This window comes from Prunus dulcis, chromosome 5 (assembly GCF_902201215.1).
Source record: "Prunus dulcis chromosome 5, ALMONDv2, whole genome shotgun sequence".
NCBI lineage: Eukaryota > Viridiplantae > Streptophyta > Magnoliopsida > Rosales > Rosaceae > Prunus > Prunus dulcis.
In genome coordinates this window covers 1,484,142-1,502,414 of record NC_047654.1, presented here as the reverse complement: position 1 = coordinate 1,502,414, position 18,273 = coordinate 1,484,142, and the positions used below count along the sequence as shown (strand labels likewise).

Sequence of the window (18,273 nt, the reverse complement as noted above, 5' to 3'; positions counted from 1 at the left end):
TGAAGGAATTTCCGACCTTCACTATCTAGCAAGTTCCCTGGGTAGAGAACAGTCATGCAGCTGACAAGCCTAAGAACAGCGTTGCACACCCAATTCAGGAGCTCAATCCCGGTCGAGCACCTTGATCAGCCAAGTATTGAAGAGGTAGAGCAGACAGACTTGATACAGATCAATGAGGATCCCAACTGGCAAGACCTTATCATTGACTACTTTGTGAATGAAAATTTGCCAAAAGAGAAGTCTGAGGCTACAAATATCTAGCATAACGCCGTAAGATACTACGTGCAGGACAACGAGCTTGTTCGTAAATCATATTATGGGCCTCATCTCACATGCATAAAGTACCCTCAAACTTTTAAGGTGCTCTTCAAGATTCATGATGGCAAATGTGGAAATCACTCTAGGGGCAAGTCACTAGCACAGAAAGCCCTAAGCATAGGCTACTTCTAGCCTACTATAAGCCACGATTCCACGGAGTATGTCAAAAGATGTGATCAATGCCAACGATATAAGCTAGTTCCTGGTCTACTCGAAAAAGTGTACCACCCACAAAACAACCCATGACCATTCATGCAATGGGCCATTGACTTAGTGGGTCCCATGCCACCAACATCTGTCAAGAAGGAAATGATAATTGTTGCCACCGACTACTTAACTTAATGGATAGAGGTTGAAGCTCTTTCCTCTACTAAAGACTTTGATGTGGAACAATTCATCTGGAAGAACATCATCGTCGCTTTAGCTGTCCATTGTCCCTGGTCATCGACAACGAATCACAATTCATTAGAAAGTAGATCACTGGATTTTTCACAAAGTATGGTATAAAGCAATATTTATCAACTCCGAGATATCTACAAGGCAACAATCAAACACAAGTCTCCAACTAATTTGTGACCGCCTGCCTGAAAAAGAGATTGGAAGGTGCCAAAGGAAAATGGGTAGACAAGTTTCCTAGAGGACTATGGGCTTATCGCAGATCAACTAGGAAAAATCCATTTTCCTTAGCCTTCGGAACTGAGACAATCATTCCTCGTCATATCACTCATTAGATGGATAACATTGATCAGAAGTGCGAGTAGATAAAGATTAACCTTGACTTGCTCGAAGAGTGATGAGAAAATGTAATTGTATGAGTTGCAGCTTATTAGTAGCAATTGATGTCCTACTACAACAACAAAAGCAGCTTCATCCCGAGCAGATGACTAAGTCCACTCCATTTCGATTCGAAGAAATTTTTTCATTTAAGGAAATGTTCGAGAAATATTCATTCCTCAGCAAAGGAGAACACCCTACTCAAGAGAATTCAAACCAATGGCCACTTGATCCTTCAAGTTGGTCATGTGGTCAGCAAATCACAAAAAGACAAATTCGAGAAGTCCAACTTTGAACATTTGTCCCCCTCAATAGAAGATGACACCATTTCCGTAAGGAGGGTAAAAAATTCATGCCCTAGGAGATGCATAAGGTCAAGTACATGGTAACTCACTTGGTGGCTGATTAACTCGTTAACTCAGCCATGCAGTCAGCAAATCGAAAAAAAGGTGAATTCAAGAGGTTTCATGTAAGAGGCAACTCTACTCTTTGGCTATAGTTATCCAACCAAGTGGCAACAGGTCCACATAAGAGGCAACTCACGCTCCGGCTAAAGTTGTCCAACAAAGCGGCCAATAGGTCCACATAAGAGACAACTCAACGCTCTGGCTATAGTTATCCAACCAAGCGGCCAACAAGTCCACCTAAGTGACAGTATACAGCTCTGACTATTCTATCCACCAAGCGACCAACAGGTCCACCTAAAAGGCAACTCAACGCTCCAGCTATAGTTGTTCAACCAAGCGACCAGCAGGTCCACCTAAGCAATAACGCACAGCTTTGGCTATTACTGCCTAACGAAGCTGTCGACAGGTCCACGAAAGCAATAATGCACAGCTCCGGTTATTGCTGCCTTCAGCCAACAAGTCCATCAAAGCGACAACATACATCTTTGGCTACAGTTGCCTGCCCAAGCGGCCAACAAATCCACTTTAGCGACAACTCACAACCCTTCTATTCAAGTGTCAGCATGCCGCACAGGTAGACCACTCAGGCAGTTAGGAAGCCAAAAACTGAACAAAGAACAGACTATCAACAGATCTATAAGTTCAAATATATTAACAAGCGGCCGATATACCCAAGTTCAAAAGAACATATATAGTGGTCAACCGAGACCAATGCTTAAAGAAGAATAAAGCTGCAAAGAAGACAAAGTCTTCATCTACTTTGAGACTTTAGCAAGAGACTCCCCCTTTATGCTAGTCAGCTACATTCTCCTCAACCACATGCTATCGACTTTAACCACATAGACTACCTGCTTCTCAGTTGGATTTATGTTCGTGAGGGTATCATGTTCACCTTAAGCAGAAGACTCTCCTTAGCCGCATCCCCGTCGATTCCAGCCTTATCGGTTATCTGCTCCTTGGCTGCATCTATATTTTTTATTGTATCCTACTCACCTTAAGCAGGAGACTCCTCTTAAGAAAGAAGGAAAATAAAAATAAAAATAAAAATAAAAGGGCTCAACCCTTTCATCACTAATTGGGTAGAATGAAGTATCCCATTCCCTCAGGAACATACTTGCTTTTTCCAGACAAGCCGGCTAAAGACTCATCCCTTTCATCAAGTTGATCATCCGAGCCAGGATCATGATGTTTCCATCTTTCAACATCTCTAGCTAGGGGTAGAATACCTTCCTGCTTTCATGGCTTGGTGAACTTAGGCCATGACAGACACAAGATAAAATCTTTTACTAGTCTCGTCAACTGCAAAAAGAAGATAGAAGTTAGTTAGTCACAAGAATTCACATATAATAAAACTATTGGATATGTGAGTAAAGCAAAGCAACAGTTCAAGACATACTATAGCAAAACATTGCACCGGTCGGCTATTTCAATAGCTACCCGATCTAAACCAACCTCAACATAGCACAGATGCTCGCCTAATCCCTCGATTTGCCCCAACTCAAAGAAGGAATCTCAAAAGCCTCCTCCAGACAGGAGCCCAACTTTCAAAAATAGCTCAAGTGCAGTTGGAAAGCCCCACGAGTATTTCACATCTCCTACATGCCCCATATGTGACATGCAGAAGCTGGGGGGAGGGGGCATTTGTGGGAGCAAATAAATCCAACGTCCAATCAAAATGTGCTATGTGGAAAAAAAGCTAACCCTAGAAATATATTATTTAAACTAATAAATAAGGTTTAATAATATATTTAATGAGGAAGTTACCTATTTAAGTTGAGGGAATAAATTCCATAAACTCCCTCAATCAAATTATTCAAGAAATGAATAATTCTCTTTAAAGAGAATTATTCCCTCCTTAAATGGAAAAGAAGAGGTTACAGAGACGGAAGGGTATTTAAATAGAAGGAGAAGACAAAGAAGGTAATTCTAAACTCTTCCTAACTCAGAAAAATCCCTACATTACTCTCTCTCTCTAGCCGAAATCATCCCCTGCTCTCATACTCGTGGCTGACCAGCTTAGGCTGTCGCCACCTCTCTTACCTTATCAGCTCCCAATCCACATATCTCTACAGTAGAGAAATATCTTCATCCTTTCTTTATTATCTTCATCTTCTCATACCATATTATTGACTTAGGCATTGAAGGGCCATTGGTCACCAACACAATGGTGGTTCTCCGTTGACCACCATTTATCTTACATGGAATCTAGCAAGGGAGAGTATGAGAGAGAATAATGATTCGCAAATATTCTCCCTGGAGAAATTTGTATAAACAAGTACGACAGATATGGTGAATCTGGGTTGTGGTTGGAGGAGAGAGAAAGTAGTGGTGGCAGGTGGGTATGTCGGCTCTTGGTGGTTGTTGGTTGTGGCTGGTTGTAGGTGATGTTGTTGGTTGAGGGAAAGGGCACATCGATGCTGCAAGAGACGTTGCTCGCTAGCGAAGGGCTTAGGACAATTTGTCCCCCCTTTCCACACAGACTTTCGTAAGAACACCTAAGGAGGTGTTTTTGATGGGGCCCAGTATTAATAATCTCATTTAAGATTTGAACCATGTGCAACAAACATGGGATTATTATTACCAAGGCTGTCCAAGCCAAGCCCTTAGAGGTTTCTCTCAACTTTCAAAGTATTTTAAGTGATTTTAGAGGTTTCTCTCAACTCTCTTTTATTTTCGGTTTATATAGAAGCGCTGTAATAACCCAAACCTAAATTAATATTTAAATATTAATTCATTAAGAGGAAAAGACAATTTTGACCTTGAAATAATTTATTAAAGAAAAGTTGACTTGTTGGCCGAGAAGGAATTTGACACTTCCACACACACCGTTGCGTAGAGCACGATGAAACGAGTTCGTAGACACAAAGTGGGCTCGAATCAGAGCTTTAACAAAGAAAATACGGTCAAAATACGTAGAATGGCAAAATGGTAATTTGGGAAATCAGGATTTCAAACCCTCCTTTCTCTCTCTTGTCCCGCAGAACCCTCCTCCCCTTCGAAATTTCTCCAGCCGTCACCTTCAAACCGCCAGAGCTTCAGCCACCGACCACCCTTGCCCCTGCCGTCGGTGCTAAAAGGACCAGCTCGGTTCCGTCTTCAAGCCCCGACCATTTTTCACCGCCAACCGCTGTGAAATCGCCGATTTTGACAGAACTTCCAACCCTTCGATCTCCGCCATTCGGCCACCAAATCGGACGAGTGAGGTATGGTTTATTAGCTATTTTTCATGCTCTAGCCGCTGGTTGGGTAGGATTTCAGAAACTACAAGCGTAGATTGTTCGATTTTCAATCTAGGTTTCAGCCGGTTATGAGGGTGCAATTCCGGCCACTTTTGGCCAGTTTTTGGGGTAAGTCCAAGAACAAAAGTGGTTCCAAATAGGGTGTTTTACCTAGGACAGGAGTTTGGGCCAGCAGTTTGGCAATTTTCCGACCGCCAGAAATTTATCAAGCCACCCACGCTCTGCCAGTGCGTGTGGCGGCGAGTGGGCAATTTATTGGAGCTCACTTTCAGTCCTAGAATGTTCCTCGTGTTGTCACGAGCGCGTAGGAATTCGCGGATCTCAATTTGGATACCGTTTGAGCCTCGAACGGATTTTTACATATTGTGTGATTTCCAGGTTCAATACTGTTGAGCAGTTGAATCGTAATCATTTTCAGATATGTTAATTTAGACCATTCCAGGATCGTTTAGGATTCGACGGATTGTGAATCGGAGTTTCGGATACTCCGAAATCGCGAACACTAGGGCTAGGGTTTAGAAATCATGCGATTGTACGATCGTGATCAATTCGACCGTCCGATCGAGATCAAACTCTCGGGACATGTGTCCTAGGTATATTGGAACTTCTAGAGGCTTCCGGATCATAATTTTGAGGTCGTGGACTCGCGGGGTCCCGGGTTGACTTTTTGGGACTTTAGTGCTTTTTGAGTCCCAAGATACTGCTAAACTATTCCAAGTTGAAGGAAAGCTTTTTTGGGCATAGGAACAACTTTAATCTGACACACATACTTCTAGAGCTGGTGGTCAGGGTTTTTAAATGAATACTATATTGAGTATTGTATTAATAGAATATTATGGTCATTGAATCAGGCACCCGGACACCAGTTGACCTGCAGGAGAGACCTTCAAGAGGTCCAGCGAGCACGGACCATCTGTGAGTGGACTCTTTGTTTTTATAAATGAATTTAAGCAGTTCAGTTACAGTATTTGATCTTGAATAAGTTTTATTCAAGAATTATTGTTTTATAAGCTGTTATATGCTTTTAAATATTTTGTTTTGCATGCTGCCGAGTGGAATCTCCTTTAAAGAATATAGGAAAAGAAATTCTAGTGAATTATCATATTGTCAGATAAATGGCAGCAGAATTTTAGAGTTTACAGAAATTCAGTTATTCAATAGATTTTCTTCAGAAACTTTATATTTTCCTAAACCACCTTAGGTACCCAGATATACAAATGTTGCCTTCGGTAAATAAGTTGCGTTCAAATTAAATGTTGCCTTCGGATTTTATTGGTTGCCTTCGGTTTAGTCAGCATGCTTCACAGTTGCCCCACGAGTTCTTTGGTACTCAAACTCGTGTGGAGCGAGTAATGCGGATCAGGCTAATTACGGTCCCCAGAATCCTGCGAGTTGCGACTCAGACTGACCTTGTGTCACTGAGACCTGCGAGTACGTATCACCCATGGTGATGCGAGGAATTGACGGATATTAGGAATTGAAGAAAATAAGGGGTACAGCTAGGTGGTAGTTTTAAACTTTTTTCAATGCTTTTAAGGAATTAATGTTAACCATGAGTATGATTGGCATATATATGTATAATTATATGAGTGCATTGATTTCAGTAATAAAGAGAATAATTTAGTTTGTATAACTGTTTTTACAGTGGGGTTAGTATGTTCATCTGTAGTTTTCTAAACTTTGTTTTTGGGTCCACTCACCTTTTTTAATGTTTTGCGCCCCCAGGCAGTAGGCGTGCACAGAGATCCACCATTGGGCCGTTTTCTGCCTTCCGCGCTTTCCTTTTGATGTAGGACTTTTTCTTTTGTAAAAGGATTGACTCCTTTGTAAATTCTTAGTAGTCGCTCTGATAATTTGCCCTAGAATTAGAATGTAACTGTTGGAATGTATATATACGTATGCTGGCAGTTGGTTGTGTATATATGCTTGTTTGGCAGGTGTAAATGTTTTGGTATTGATCCAATTTACAAGGGAGACTCTGCTGATTTTTCGGTAGGAGTCAACCTTGTTATTTTATCGTACTTTGTAGGGGAGGGCAATTAGGTCATTTGTGCCCGACATCCGCCAGGTGTCGGACACGCACAGAATCCGGCTCGGATTCTGAAGCGGAATTTAGGTCGGATCTTGTCAAACGATATTTGAGAAAGAGGGAGCCAAACTTAAGACCTCAAATGTATAGATAAATGCTTTTAACCATTTCAGTTACAAGCCCTTTGCGGATTTCAACTTACTTATTGTACGGTTTACCCATGTTTTTCTTTTCGTGTTATATTGCGTCCATCTATCCAACATCAACTTGGCATAAGTGCTCACTTGATCAACTTAATTTGAGGGACACCGACAATGCTTTAAAGGCTGCATTCACATGAATTTTTATTTTTTTTCTTGTATATGCCACTTGAATAAATTATGGCAAAAAGTCACTTTTGGTCCCTATAGTTTGCCACTTTTACCACTTTGGTCCTTGTCGTTTTAATTTGGTCAATTTTGTCTTTGTGGTTTCAATTTGAAGCAATTCAAGGATAATATTCAATTTCTGTCAAATTTTTTTATAACTCATGTTAGTTGTAGAGGGGCAATTTGGTTCACAAATTATTAAAAATTAATTCATTTTAAAGATAAATATTAAAGACAAATATTTAAAAAAAAGTAAAATCTTAAAATTAGAAAGAAATTTTTTTTCCCACCGCATAGAGCATCGTCTTGTCCATGACGATGGAAAAAAAAATTTAAAAAAAAATCTCCACAGCCTTGTCCATCAAACCTAGAGCATCGTCAAGGTCCAAGATTCCATCATCGGACTTCCAACTAACCACCAAAATGCATCACACCACCGCCTCCCTCCCTTTCTCTCCACTTCCTTCCTCCCTCTCTCTCTCTCCCCCCAAAATTTATCAAGACACCCCATCCAAATTGAATCGATAGGGACCAAAGTGATAGAAGTAGCAAACTATAAGAACCAAAAGTGACTTTTTGCCATAAATTATAGAGTCCGTTATTTGGTCCAACATGGACATGGCGCTACTCTGGGATTTACTGTAATAATATAATGCACTTTTTGTATGGCCCTTGGTTTAGGGTTCAATAGAAAGATTCGATCACATTTACTGAAGAAAAAACAATAGTTTGTGTTTGGTGATGATGATGAGTAGGTGAAAGAACACATTTGAGCACTCAAGTTTGGCAGGCAGCATGATTATGAAGAGAAGATTTATCAACACCACAATGCGATATAGTTGTAAAATAGCCAATCATAAAAGAAGTCTCAGAATGCACGGAACTTAGCTGGAAGCTGATGTACATCACAAGGACATATTTAATTGTAAGAAAATGTACCAGATTCCATAGCTTGTATTCCCCATTAGCTGGTGTGAGGGTCAAAAGTTCTCATCATAACTAGCCTACCCATTTCGACAGGTATTTCCAATGTAGGCAAATATGATTTGGTCAAGCATAGTTCCATAAATTTTGGGGGCCTTTGCTTGCTTGCTAGCCCACTTCCAATATATCATAGCATATGCTCCATTACAAAAGAAGATGTGATTGTATGTCTAAGTGCTCCTCACCATAAATAAATGTGTTGAGACTTGAAAGGCATTACCATGCCTCTTGTCAAGGCATGTTCACTTAAATGCCACGAATCCAATATGTTCCACAAGAGGCAGTCGGAAGGGAGATTCCTTGTATGTTGTATTTGAGGTGGAATCCAGGTCGATTGGGATGAAATATAAATTCAAAAGTTCCTTTCTTGTAAGAATGGTCGGACGGATGACATGATCCTAAAAGTCTTCACGGAAAAACATATCAAAAGTTCCTTTTTTGTAAGAGTGGTCGGACAGTTGACATGATCCTAAAAGTTTCCACGGAAAAATATCGCACTGTACACTAGTGGCTTACTTACAATCTCACCTTCAAATGTGCATGCCAATTAGGAAAATCACCATATGACCTATCTCATCCGTCTGGTAAGCGGTACCTGTGGAGGGATTCTTTCATTTCGACTTTCATTTTTCGCTTCTTTTTTTTTCTCTTCTTCTTGTTCTTTGGTTACGTGGCTGAAGATAATCTTTTGTTACTTGATTTCTTTTTTTTCCTTCTTGGTTTTCATAGTTTATCACAGTTTTGTTGCACAGGATGAGCTTGCAAGGATGCCAAGGCACTTTTCCTCAACCTCACGCCAAGCAGGAGCTTTTGATCTTAATCAATCAATCCTCAATCCTGTTCTTGATTTTGTCTGTGTCTTTTTCTTTTTCTCCCTCTTCTCTGGTGCTGGGAATGGGTTATATTTCATCTGGTAAGAATCATGTTAAGTCAGATTTCATGTGATAAACACAACATGAAACTTAGGACTTGGGCACAACCAAACTTAGTGGAGTAGTTTCATAAAAATGAATAAACAATTAGGACAGCAAATCGTGGTCCAATTCTTCACATTCACTTCATACCACTAATCAATTTTACCTATCTCTTGGCCTCCCAACTCTTATGCCTAGTCCAACCCCTAGAAGCACCATTGCAGAAAGTTCACATGATGAATTATAAATCATCACCCAATTCACTGCAACATCGATATTTCGGTCACCAGCATAACAGTTTGAACCATGTTAAGCTGGAAAGTGATGAAGAATATGTGAAGGGAAAAAAGAGCAAGTTTAAGGGATGATTCGAGGCACAGAAGCTGCCCTCCAGTTAGGGTTTCGGTACCTGACATCTTGTTTTAGCTACATCTTAAGGAAGCAAGGGCATTTTACAACGAGTTCGCTGTGATGCATTATTTGATGGTGATGATAGTAAAAGGGCACTGAGATATGATGAAGTCATGTTTGTGGATCCTTATTTTGTCAATCCCAGTTACTCCTTTCACCTCCTTGGATGCTAATTAAGAAGTCATGAGCATCTATTGTATGCATGAAGAACTAAAAATTGATGAGAACCTACCTACGGAAAAATGGTGTGTGTGTGTGTTTTTTTTTACCCTTTTCTATATCTACTGGAGTTTTACGTACTAATTCTGTAATTAATAATTAGTGAAGAGAGTTATAATGTTCATGATGTTGTACATCTGATATCCATTAAACTCCTCAGTATTATATATGTACTTTTTTCTTAATTAGGAAAAGTGGGGAGTTTATAATGGCTTTTCTTCTTCTTCTCAATTTGGAGAAGTTAACCTAAAATTATGCTGCTAATGTGAGGAATTTGTAGCTCCAGTCCAATAGAGTATTTACCTCACATCCAAGATCAGAGTAAAAGATAATTTAAAAACCCATGATTAAAGGCTAAAGGCAATGAAAATTACAAGTTATATAGGTCTTTATAACTTTGACTAGGCAGAGTGTACAAGTGATAGATAATGTGTTGATATGAAGTGTCAGTCTTTACCTTTAGAGACAAGGACAATACTTCTTACATGTCCTATTCAATATTTATTCGGTAACCATTTCCAAACGAAAAAAAGATTTATTCGATAAAGGTGTTTTCTACCAGAAAAATATTTGAAGCAAATGTATCATTTCATAACTTTGATAACGCTTTCACTCAAACATTTGCCTAAAAAAATGTTTAACTCGAGGGAAATATTAAAAACATCAGTTATTTTATTATTTATTTGTCCACAATAATTATTTAATAAAATTTGTTTACCCCTTAAATTGCCTCAACTTTTCAACAATTTTGTCAAGAGGTAAGCCAATTTTTACCTTACTTCTAAACTCACCTCTTCCAATGGTAACAATACGGCACTGTAAACAAAATCTTATGCGTCAATTTGCAAAAATAAAACAAAACTTGAGGAAGCAAATGTTTCTTTCCCTATCTGGAGATCTCAAATTCAACACCAATGGGTAAGTGATCGCTTGGGTGACTGAAGTTTGGTAATCCACCATCAAGATCAGACGAGCCTGGTTCCGGAAGCTCAAGAAAACTGACTGGTCTTATGCAGTCAGAAGGGGAAAAGAATATATAATCAAGTGTACCAGTGAAACCAGGAGTGTAATTTGTAAATGGTGGTTCACCACGTGTAGTAGCATATGCGCTGCACAAGGGAATAGGTAGATCTACAGAATCTATCGAGGGTGCAGATGAAGAGTTGCCAGAAATAAGGTACTGGTAAACCTGGAATGTTCAAAATGTTAGAACTAGTGGAAGTATTCGAGGTCATTGAAGTAAAATATTTTCTAAGCTACCCAGCTACTTGCCGGCAACTTTAGATCAGCTTGCAAATCTTTTGCATGTATACTTTTAGGAGCTCTGTACAGATAAGCTAGTACATCTCCACAAACAATTTGTACATTCTTATTTTATCTTTACTCACACTCGCATCAATTTATCTTTTTATTTTTATGTGTACCCCATGCAGGCATGCATCACCACCTGCCTGAAGGGGCCAAGGATAAAACCTAAAGAATCTGAAATTATTCACACAAAGCACATGCAATAGGCAATGCAAAGAGGAAACCAAGTCAACTAAGAAGTGAAAGTGTGTGATAAGCCTTATCCCCTGGGGTACTTCTCTTTCAACAAGCTGCCACCAACTAGACGAACTAAAAGAAGAAAGTATTTGAGCCAAACTTCGGGCAAGTTTTTACCTCTCATATTAATCTATGCCAATATGGTTACTCACGAGTGCTGATATTTCCACCCGCATGTCCTATTTACTCAATCCCCCTATGTTCCCACACTGGTAAATGACTGAAACCCGAAGGATCTGAACTGAACCAATTCAAACAAAACCAAGCCATAGGCAATAGGAAGAGGAAACTGGGTAAATTGAAAGAAGTTTAAGGGTCAAACCTTATCCCCTGGAGTTGAATTGAAGTCACCAGATAAAATTAATGAAGGACTGCAGTCAAATCTCTGGGATACCAATGTTTTAAATTGAGCTAAGCGTGATAGAAGATATTTAGCTTGTGCAAGCTTAACGTCAGCCCAGTCTGGATCCCTGAAGCATAAACATCAATACCCTTTACAATTTGAACCAATAAAAAATATTAAATCCATGCTTATAGGCCAAGATGCATAAACACAACACCACATAATATAGCAGGAAACAAATAAAAAATAATAAACCACTTTTACCAGTAAAGGTGTGTGTTTGCCACAATAACAACATGATTAGAAGGATTTTTAAGCTTGAACACTGCCATAATTCCAACACAATCACGCTTCAGTCTGACACGAGGATCATCAGGGTCTCCCTGATCCAGGGCGCTTTGTAATGTTGAACCTGAAGACAGAGTGAAGAAACTTTACCGGAAACCAGATTGTAGCCATCAATGATCAATAATACTGTGGAAAAATCCATAACTGGACAAAAGGAAGCTGTGATTAAAAGCACCCAAAGAAACACATGAACCTGGAAAGTGATCGAATTTAAAAACAATGAATAAGTAATACAAGTTACCAATTTTGGGTCCATCGTCTTTGTTTTCAACAGCTTCTTTGTTATTTGGTTTATCATCACCATGTCCATTTCCATCTAGAATTGAGTCTACAAGATCGTTGTATTCTATTTTCTCCTCTAACAGCAACTCTGCCCTGAAGGACGAAGAACATTTAAACAAGCACAATTAAGATAGTTTTAGATTCAAATTTGAATACGTAACACAATGCTGAGAAGTTTAAAATAGATGGAGAGGAATAATGTAAATTTGTCACAATATCTATCTCCCATTGCTAGAGACAATGTTAAAAGTTTTGACATTCAAATAATTGAGCATTAGTATCGACTACTACATGAGACCATGACATTGACATTGTAGGTGAGCCCAATAGGGGATAAATATGACTTGCCTAATTTTTCTTTAATTTTTTTTAAGAACACTAATATTTCTTTTCACTTAACCTAACTCTTGTATTTCTTAATCTACTACTTCCCTGCTAGGCTTAGTGCCTCCTTTCTTTTGGATTAAACCTTTTTTTTTTGACATGAAACAAAAGTTTTTTAGAATCAGAACAGTTAAAATTTTCGTGGATGAGGTATCCACTAAATACAAAGAGACAATGTGATCAAGCTAACGTACAATTAAAACCATAACATCTAGATAAACATCTTTCCAGTCTTCAAAATTGGCAAACAAATATGGAATTTCCCAAGATTCCAAAGAAACAGAAGCCCAAAATGAAGTACAAAACCTAGTTTATCAAATTCAACCTATGCCCTTCCCCTTTAAAATCTTAAAAATCCTTTCAGTCCTTTCCTACCACACTACCCAGAATACAGCCAGTACCTCACAATTTCATACCACCTTAGCCTTCTTTCCACCCAAAAGCAGTGTGCCTTTCAGAAAAGAGAGAAGAGAAGCTGCTGGAATCACCCAACATAGTGCAGCCTCCCCAAACAATCTTAACCCTAATGCAATGGGACAATAAGAAATAAATCGTCCACAGTTCCCCTCCTCCTTTTGCACATGATATGATTGGGGAGAAGACGAACATTCATCATTGAATCCAGTTATAAGTGTTCGCCCTACCATGACCTTTAATCCAAGCAAGGGCACATAGGAGGCGCTTAAATTAAACCTTCCAAATCATAGAATAGGGTTGAAACGAAAAAATAGATGGATTATCAAATAACTCCTTGAAATAACATTTACAAGAAAAACTCCCGAAGAATCCAACATGCATCTCCTCCTATCTGGACTAGAGGGCTGCAAAATAACAGTTTCCAATGAAATTAGAAAAGAATTGACCTACCCAATGTCAGATCCACTCAAGTTTCCGTTAAAGCCTAAACCTCCACTTAAAGGAAGCAAAGAACTGACCATTCTAGATATGTCAAAACTACAGTATATGGACAATCTGTAAAGACGCCAAAAAGTTATCGACAGAGTATCCACAACCCAACTCTCTTCTCAAAATCTGACCCTCCATTATCCACCCCAAAATGGCAGCAAGACACAAAAGAGTCTAAACCTTGGTAACTGTCTTTCAAAGGGCAGTGAAATGAACCTCTTAGCGGTGCTAGTCTACAAGGAATACTTTCCATCTTCCTTCTTTGGCGCTGCTATTAGATTAGAATTGTCCATTCTCTTACTAATGACAGCATGTCATATGAAAACCCTATCCAACAGAAATTTCCTTAACCATTTACCAAGTAACACCTTATTTCTATTTTACCAAATTGGCAACTCCCAAACCACCCTTCTCTTTAACCAGAAACACTAGCTCCAACTAAGTCATCCTTCTTCCCCTAATCAAAACCTTCCCAAAAAGGTCCTCATCAATTGCTCTATTCAACTGGCAACTTGTGCTGGAATTTTAAAAATAGAGAGATTATAGGTTAGCAAACTGCCTAAAACTGAATGAATCAAAGTTATCCTAACTCCCTTGAGAGAAATGCTTTCTTCCAATCTCTTTTCCACTTTCTTCACCACCAGATCCCAAAAACTACCTACCCATGGATTAAAGTGGAAGCCCCAAGTATTTCAAACGCCAACTCCCCAATCCACTACCCAACGAATTGGCTAAATCAACCACTTTACTTTCTTGAGTATTCATCTCTGCAATTGAAGACTAGGCCTTGTTATTATCCAGCCCCGATTACAAACAAATTGTCCTATTTTTCTTCTTTCTTATTTTCCTATTTTTCTTGATGGCATGTCTAGTTAAAAAATATTTGATTCATACATTTTGGACTGGAAAAAGGAATCAATTAAAACATACATGTCGTGCTTATAAAAAATTCCACATCCATCACGCTTTTGCCCACTTCTCTGAATATAAGAACTATAATAGCCATTGCTCTCCATGTTTCCTTTGTAAAAGCTGTTGTACTCATCAACTTCCTGGAAATAATTTTATATTGTTCAAAACAACAGGTTATATATGGGATAGCAAGTATTTAAACTCAAAACAGGCAGCCATCAGGAAGGAATGTTAACTCCGCAGTCTAAAAAAGAAAACTTAAAATAAGATAGCAAAGGCAAGAAAAACAAACCTGCAGGCAGAGAAAGTCAGCTCCAAGGTTCTTGAGAACACTCAAAATTGCCTGTGAGCGAGCTTTCCACCTATAACAAACATAGTTCCAAACATAACATTACCAGTTCAGATTATAGTAAACCAGACAAAATCTGAACGATAAGAAGTACACATTAACTTTAAATACTTTCAAGCGAGTGCTGTACCAAATAGATTGTGACGAATGTCATAACTTAGCCAAATATTTAACTTTCTTGTAATTTTGCAGTTTATTGGTTGCACTTAGATGGCTATCTCGTCTATCTTTCTCACAACTCTTTTTTTATTTATTATTTATTACATTTCCTATTCAAAAAAGAAAAGAAAAGGTCTATCTAATTTTCTTGTGTAGTCTGTCTAGTAAAAGATCAATCATAAGACCAAACTCATTATTTAAAAGGATCAAATGCACTTACATGTGAAAGACTTCTATATGTGTGAAAGAAAAAAATTCCAAAAAAGATTCCCGGGACTTCGCCAAATGGGCACATATATTACCAAGCCATCAAAAGATAATTGCAATCTGAAGTTAATTAATGTAAAAAAAATGTAAAAACCATGTAGCAGGCATATGCAGCGTACAAACATACCATATGGGCAAGCAAAAACATACATCTAGTTGTTGTATACATAAAACGATACCCAAAATCTATCTTATACATGGTCTAAGTTCCTTAGTAGGAAAGATTTTGAGCTATGTATCACTATGACCCAATATTATCATAATATCATGCGAATGCAATAACTAATAATGAAAGGTATTCATATCAATTTTAGAAAACAATAGAGCAACTTATTCAAAAAATACTTAAGTTATGATTTCTACCTCAGACAAGGGGATGGAGAGTGTGGAAACAAGGAACTCTTTACATATACCTACACATACAAAAAATAAGTAAAGAAATTGTTAAACTTAAGTGATCAAAATATGAAAACAGAAATCAACATATGACAGTTAACATTCACAGGGGTTTTAAATTCCTGACATGGAATCTGTAGGGTGTTTCCGCATCAAAAACAAATTATGCCGTAATACAGGATAAGAGAATTCTAGACCCGAGGACGAGAAAATGAAATGAAATTTACAATAAAACATAAACATATCATTTTGACAAGGAATAATGAGAACATAACATATTCATCAAAGTTTGTCAAACAAACGCACTATGACATACATAATAAAGCCAACACTACAATTTATATCACGGTAAAGATAATTTGGGCTATTATGAGTTTATTGGGGCCCCGCCTATCTATGCTCCGTTCTTGGTGGAAGATTATTTTGAGATTACTGAATCCAGAAGCATAATTAGTTAAGTTAGTTAAGTTTTCCGGCTATATATTTTCTTTCCATTCGGGCCTTCTGCCCCAATCATCAACAAAGAGAATATAAATTATGTCCCATACACACACAACATTGCATACAATCAATACCATTTGTTCGCATTCATTCCATTACTGATAAAATTAGAACATAGAAAGTTATAGAATAAAAATAAAAAAAAAAGAGCTGACTTGAGAACGAGAAATTTTAAAATTTCAGTTTTCCTACCTCTCTAGTACTGTGAAGCAAATGTTATTTGTTTATAGGGTAAACCAAGTAGGAACAGGGCGGCATACAAAACTAAAAAGAAGAGCTGAATTCAGTTGTTTTGTTATACGTAACTTCCATTTATTTAAATAACGATAATTATTCTCATTATCCAGTTCTTTGTGTGACACAATGGATTGTCGAATACCAATTCATATGACAAGTACCAAAAGGAACAAACAATAACAAAATGAATTGGGCACAAAATGGGAAATTAAGTGAGACGAGTGAATGCCATAGCCATACCTGAGCCAAAATGTTATACGACACAAGACTAAACCTGATACCTGCAATATCACATCATAGAATTCATGCTTATTGAATTTCTTTTGCACCATAAAACACAATGGCCAAAAGAAACAAACCCAAAAATAATCAGATATAAACAAATTAAGAGCATAAGTAAATACCATCAGGTTTACTTATCGAATGGATGGTACTCTCTTCCACAGGAACAAATTTTGGGAATTTTGGTGATGGGGCTGTTGAGCTCATTCTGCTCAAAACACTCCTGCGAAAAATTACAAATTACTAAAAATGGAAAGAGAAAACAAGAAGAAGCTAAAACTGAGCCATCGTTCTCTGAGTCTCTGACGAGCATTACGTAGTCTGAGTACTTGCGGGAGAGGGAATGGGTAGGCGGGAAACCACAGGAAAAGCCCTTAGCATTGATAGGGAGGTTGAGAATTGTGCGGACTAGGTGTTTGTTATAAGGCGGAAGAGGGAATTGGGACTAAAATAAAGATGGTACAAGCGGCGAGGGGGCGGAAGAGGGACTTGGGACTAAAATTAAAATAGTACATGGGAAAGGAAACATTCGAAATTTGACCGGCTCTTCCATTTCAGTTTTCAGTTTTTAGTTAACACTAGCAAAGGTGCCCAAGCGGTATCGTAGGTTTTGAAATTGCTTGAAATGTGTATAAAGTCGTCAAAATACATAGGGAATATAGCACTGCTTATATGTACATTGAGATCTAAATAGTGGCATTATGCTCAGTTTAGCAAGTTTGAGTTACAAAAAATAAATTAATAAGATGTTCTATGTGATGCTTGTTATGTTAAAATATTGGGTCTGTTTTTATTAAGATCTAAACAGTGCCATCATGCTCAGTTTGGCAAGTTTAAGTTACAAAAAATAAACTAGCAACATGTTTTATATGTTTCTTGTTATGTTAAAATATTGTGCATATTTTAATAGATCAAGCAACTATTAAAACATCATAATATGAGCAGTCTTGGGTTGTGTAGCTGGCTAATACTCTTTCTTCTTCTTTGCAGAGATTTTAACTATGTTGGCATAAATTTGAAAAATAGCAAGCGTTAATTATTATGATAGTATTAAGTTAAAAAGGCGAACAAAACAAACAACAATTTAGATACATCAACCATTCTATTAATCTAATGGATAAAAGTATAAGCTCAATTTATTGAATCAATTGAAAATAAATTAAAAACAATTGTGACAATTTATTAAATACGTATAAGAGAATTAAGCCAAAACACTTGAGATTTAATATAATCAAATCAAGGGGTGTTGACTCTGTTGCTATAAACTTGGTAAACGGCAAGTGTTAGTGCGGACAAATGAGAAAAATTTAGTAAAGATAATGGCTATTGTTATAGAATTAAGGCCAACAATATAAACTGCACAAACCACAATTTAAATAATCTATAAACATCTAATAACTTATAAAAAGAAATAAGATAACCTAGTGACCAAATGAGCAAGTTTGTTACAAAATTAAGATAATCTAATGGAGAAGTAAGCTAGAAATAGTAATAATGTATAAACAACTATATGTTATAAAAGTAGAAATAAGACGCTATAGGTTATAGTTTTGATCATTACATTTTAAAATATTTAATAATGATGTTTCAAATTCAATAAATTTAATTGAAAGTTAGTTCATATGGGAGCTCTTAAAAAATAAGATAATAAGATAATTTTAATAATCAATAAATAACAAAAAGAGTAAATAAATTTATG

General features: G+C 37.6%; 1 protein-coding gene across 5 annotated transcripts; it reads right to left on the bottom strand.

The window, feature by feature from the left end:
• Window positions 1-10,315: 10,315 nt before the first annotated feature.
• On the bottom strand, window positions 10,316-17,369 carry LOC117629254 (carbon catabolite repressor protein 4 homolog 4). 5 transcript variants are annotated; one of them, XR_004586042.1, is made up of 11 exons: window positions 16,891-17,369; window positions 16,697-16,797; window positions 16,533-16,573; window positions 15,522-15,571; window positions 14,676-14,745; window positions 14,402-14,523; window positions 12,141-12,274; window positions 11,816-11,963; window positions 11,531-11,678; window positions 11,326-11,444; window positions 10,742-10,852 (listed from the first exon to the last, which is right to left on the bottom strand). XR_004586042.1 is itself a non-coding variant. In XM_034361787.1 (10 exons), the coding sequence occupies exons 1-10, from the start codon at window positions 16,953-16,955 to the stop codon at window positions 10,550-10,552; spliced, it is 1,182 nt and encodes a 393-aa protein (XP_034217678.1). In that variant the 5' UTR covers window positions 16,956-17,361; the 3' UTR covers window positions 10,316-10,549. The 5 variants fall into 5 exon arrangements, 3 of the variants coding, with proteins under 3 accessions (XP_034217678.1, XP_034217680.1, XP_034217679.1); XR_004586043.1 differs by having other exon boundaries at window positions 11,326-11,449; window positions 16,891-17,368; XM_034361787.1 differs by lacking the exon at window positions 11,326-11,444 and having other exon boundaries at window positions 10,316-10,852; window positions 16,891-17,361.
• Window positions 17,370-18,273: the final 904 nt, after the last annotated feature.

Excerpts from the sequence above, each read along its gene's own strand:
- LOC117629254 (XM_034361787.1), bottom strand. The coding sequence starts at position 16,955 with ATGCTAAGGGCTTTTCCTGTGGTTTCCCGCCTACCCATTCCCTCTCCC. Across the intron at positions 11,679-11,815 it reads GCAAACACACACCTTTACTG|GGATCCAGACTGGGCTGACG; the intron begins GTAAAAGTGGTT and ends TTTATGCTTCAG. Across the intron at positions 10,853-11,530 it reads ATTCAACTCCAGGGGATAAG|GTTTACCAGTACCTTATTTC; the intron begins GTTTGACCCTTA and ends TGAACATTCCAG.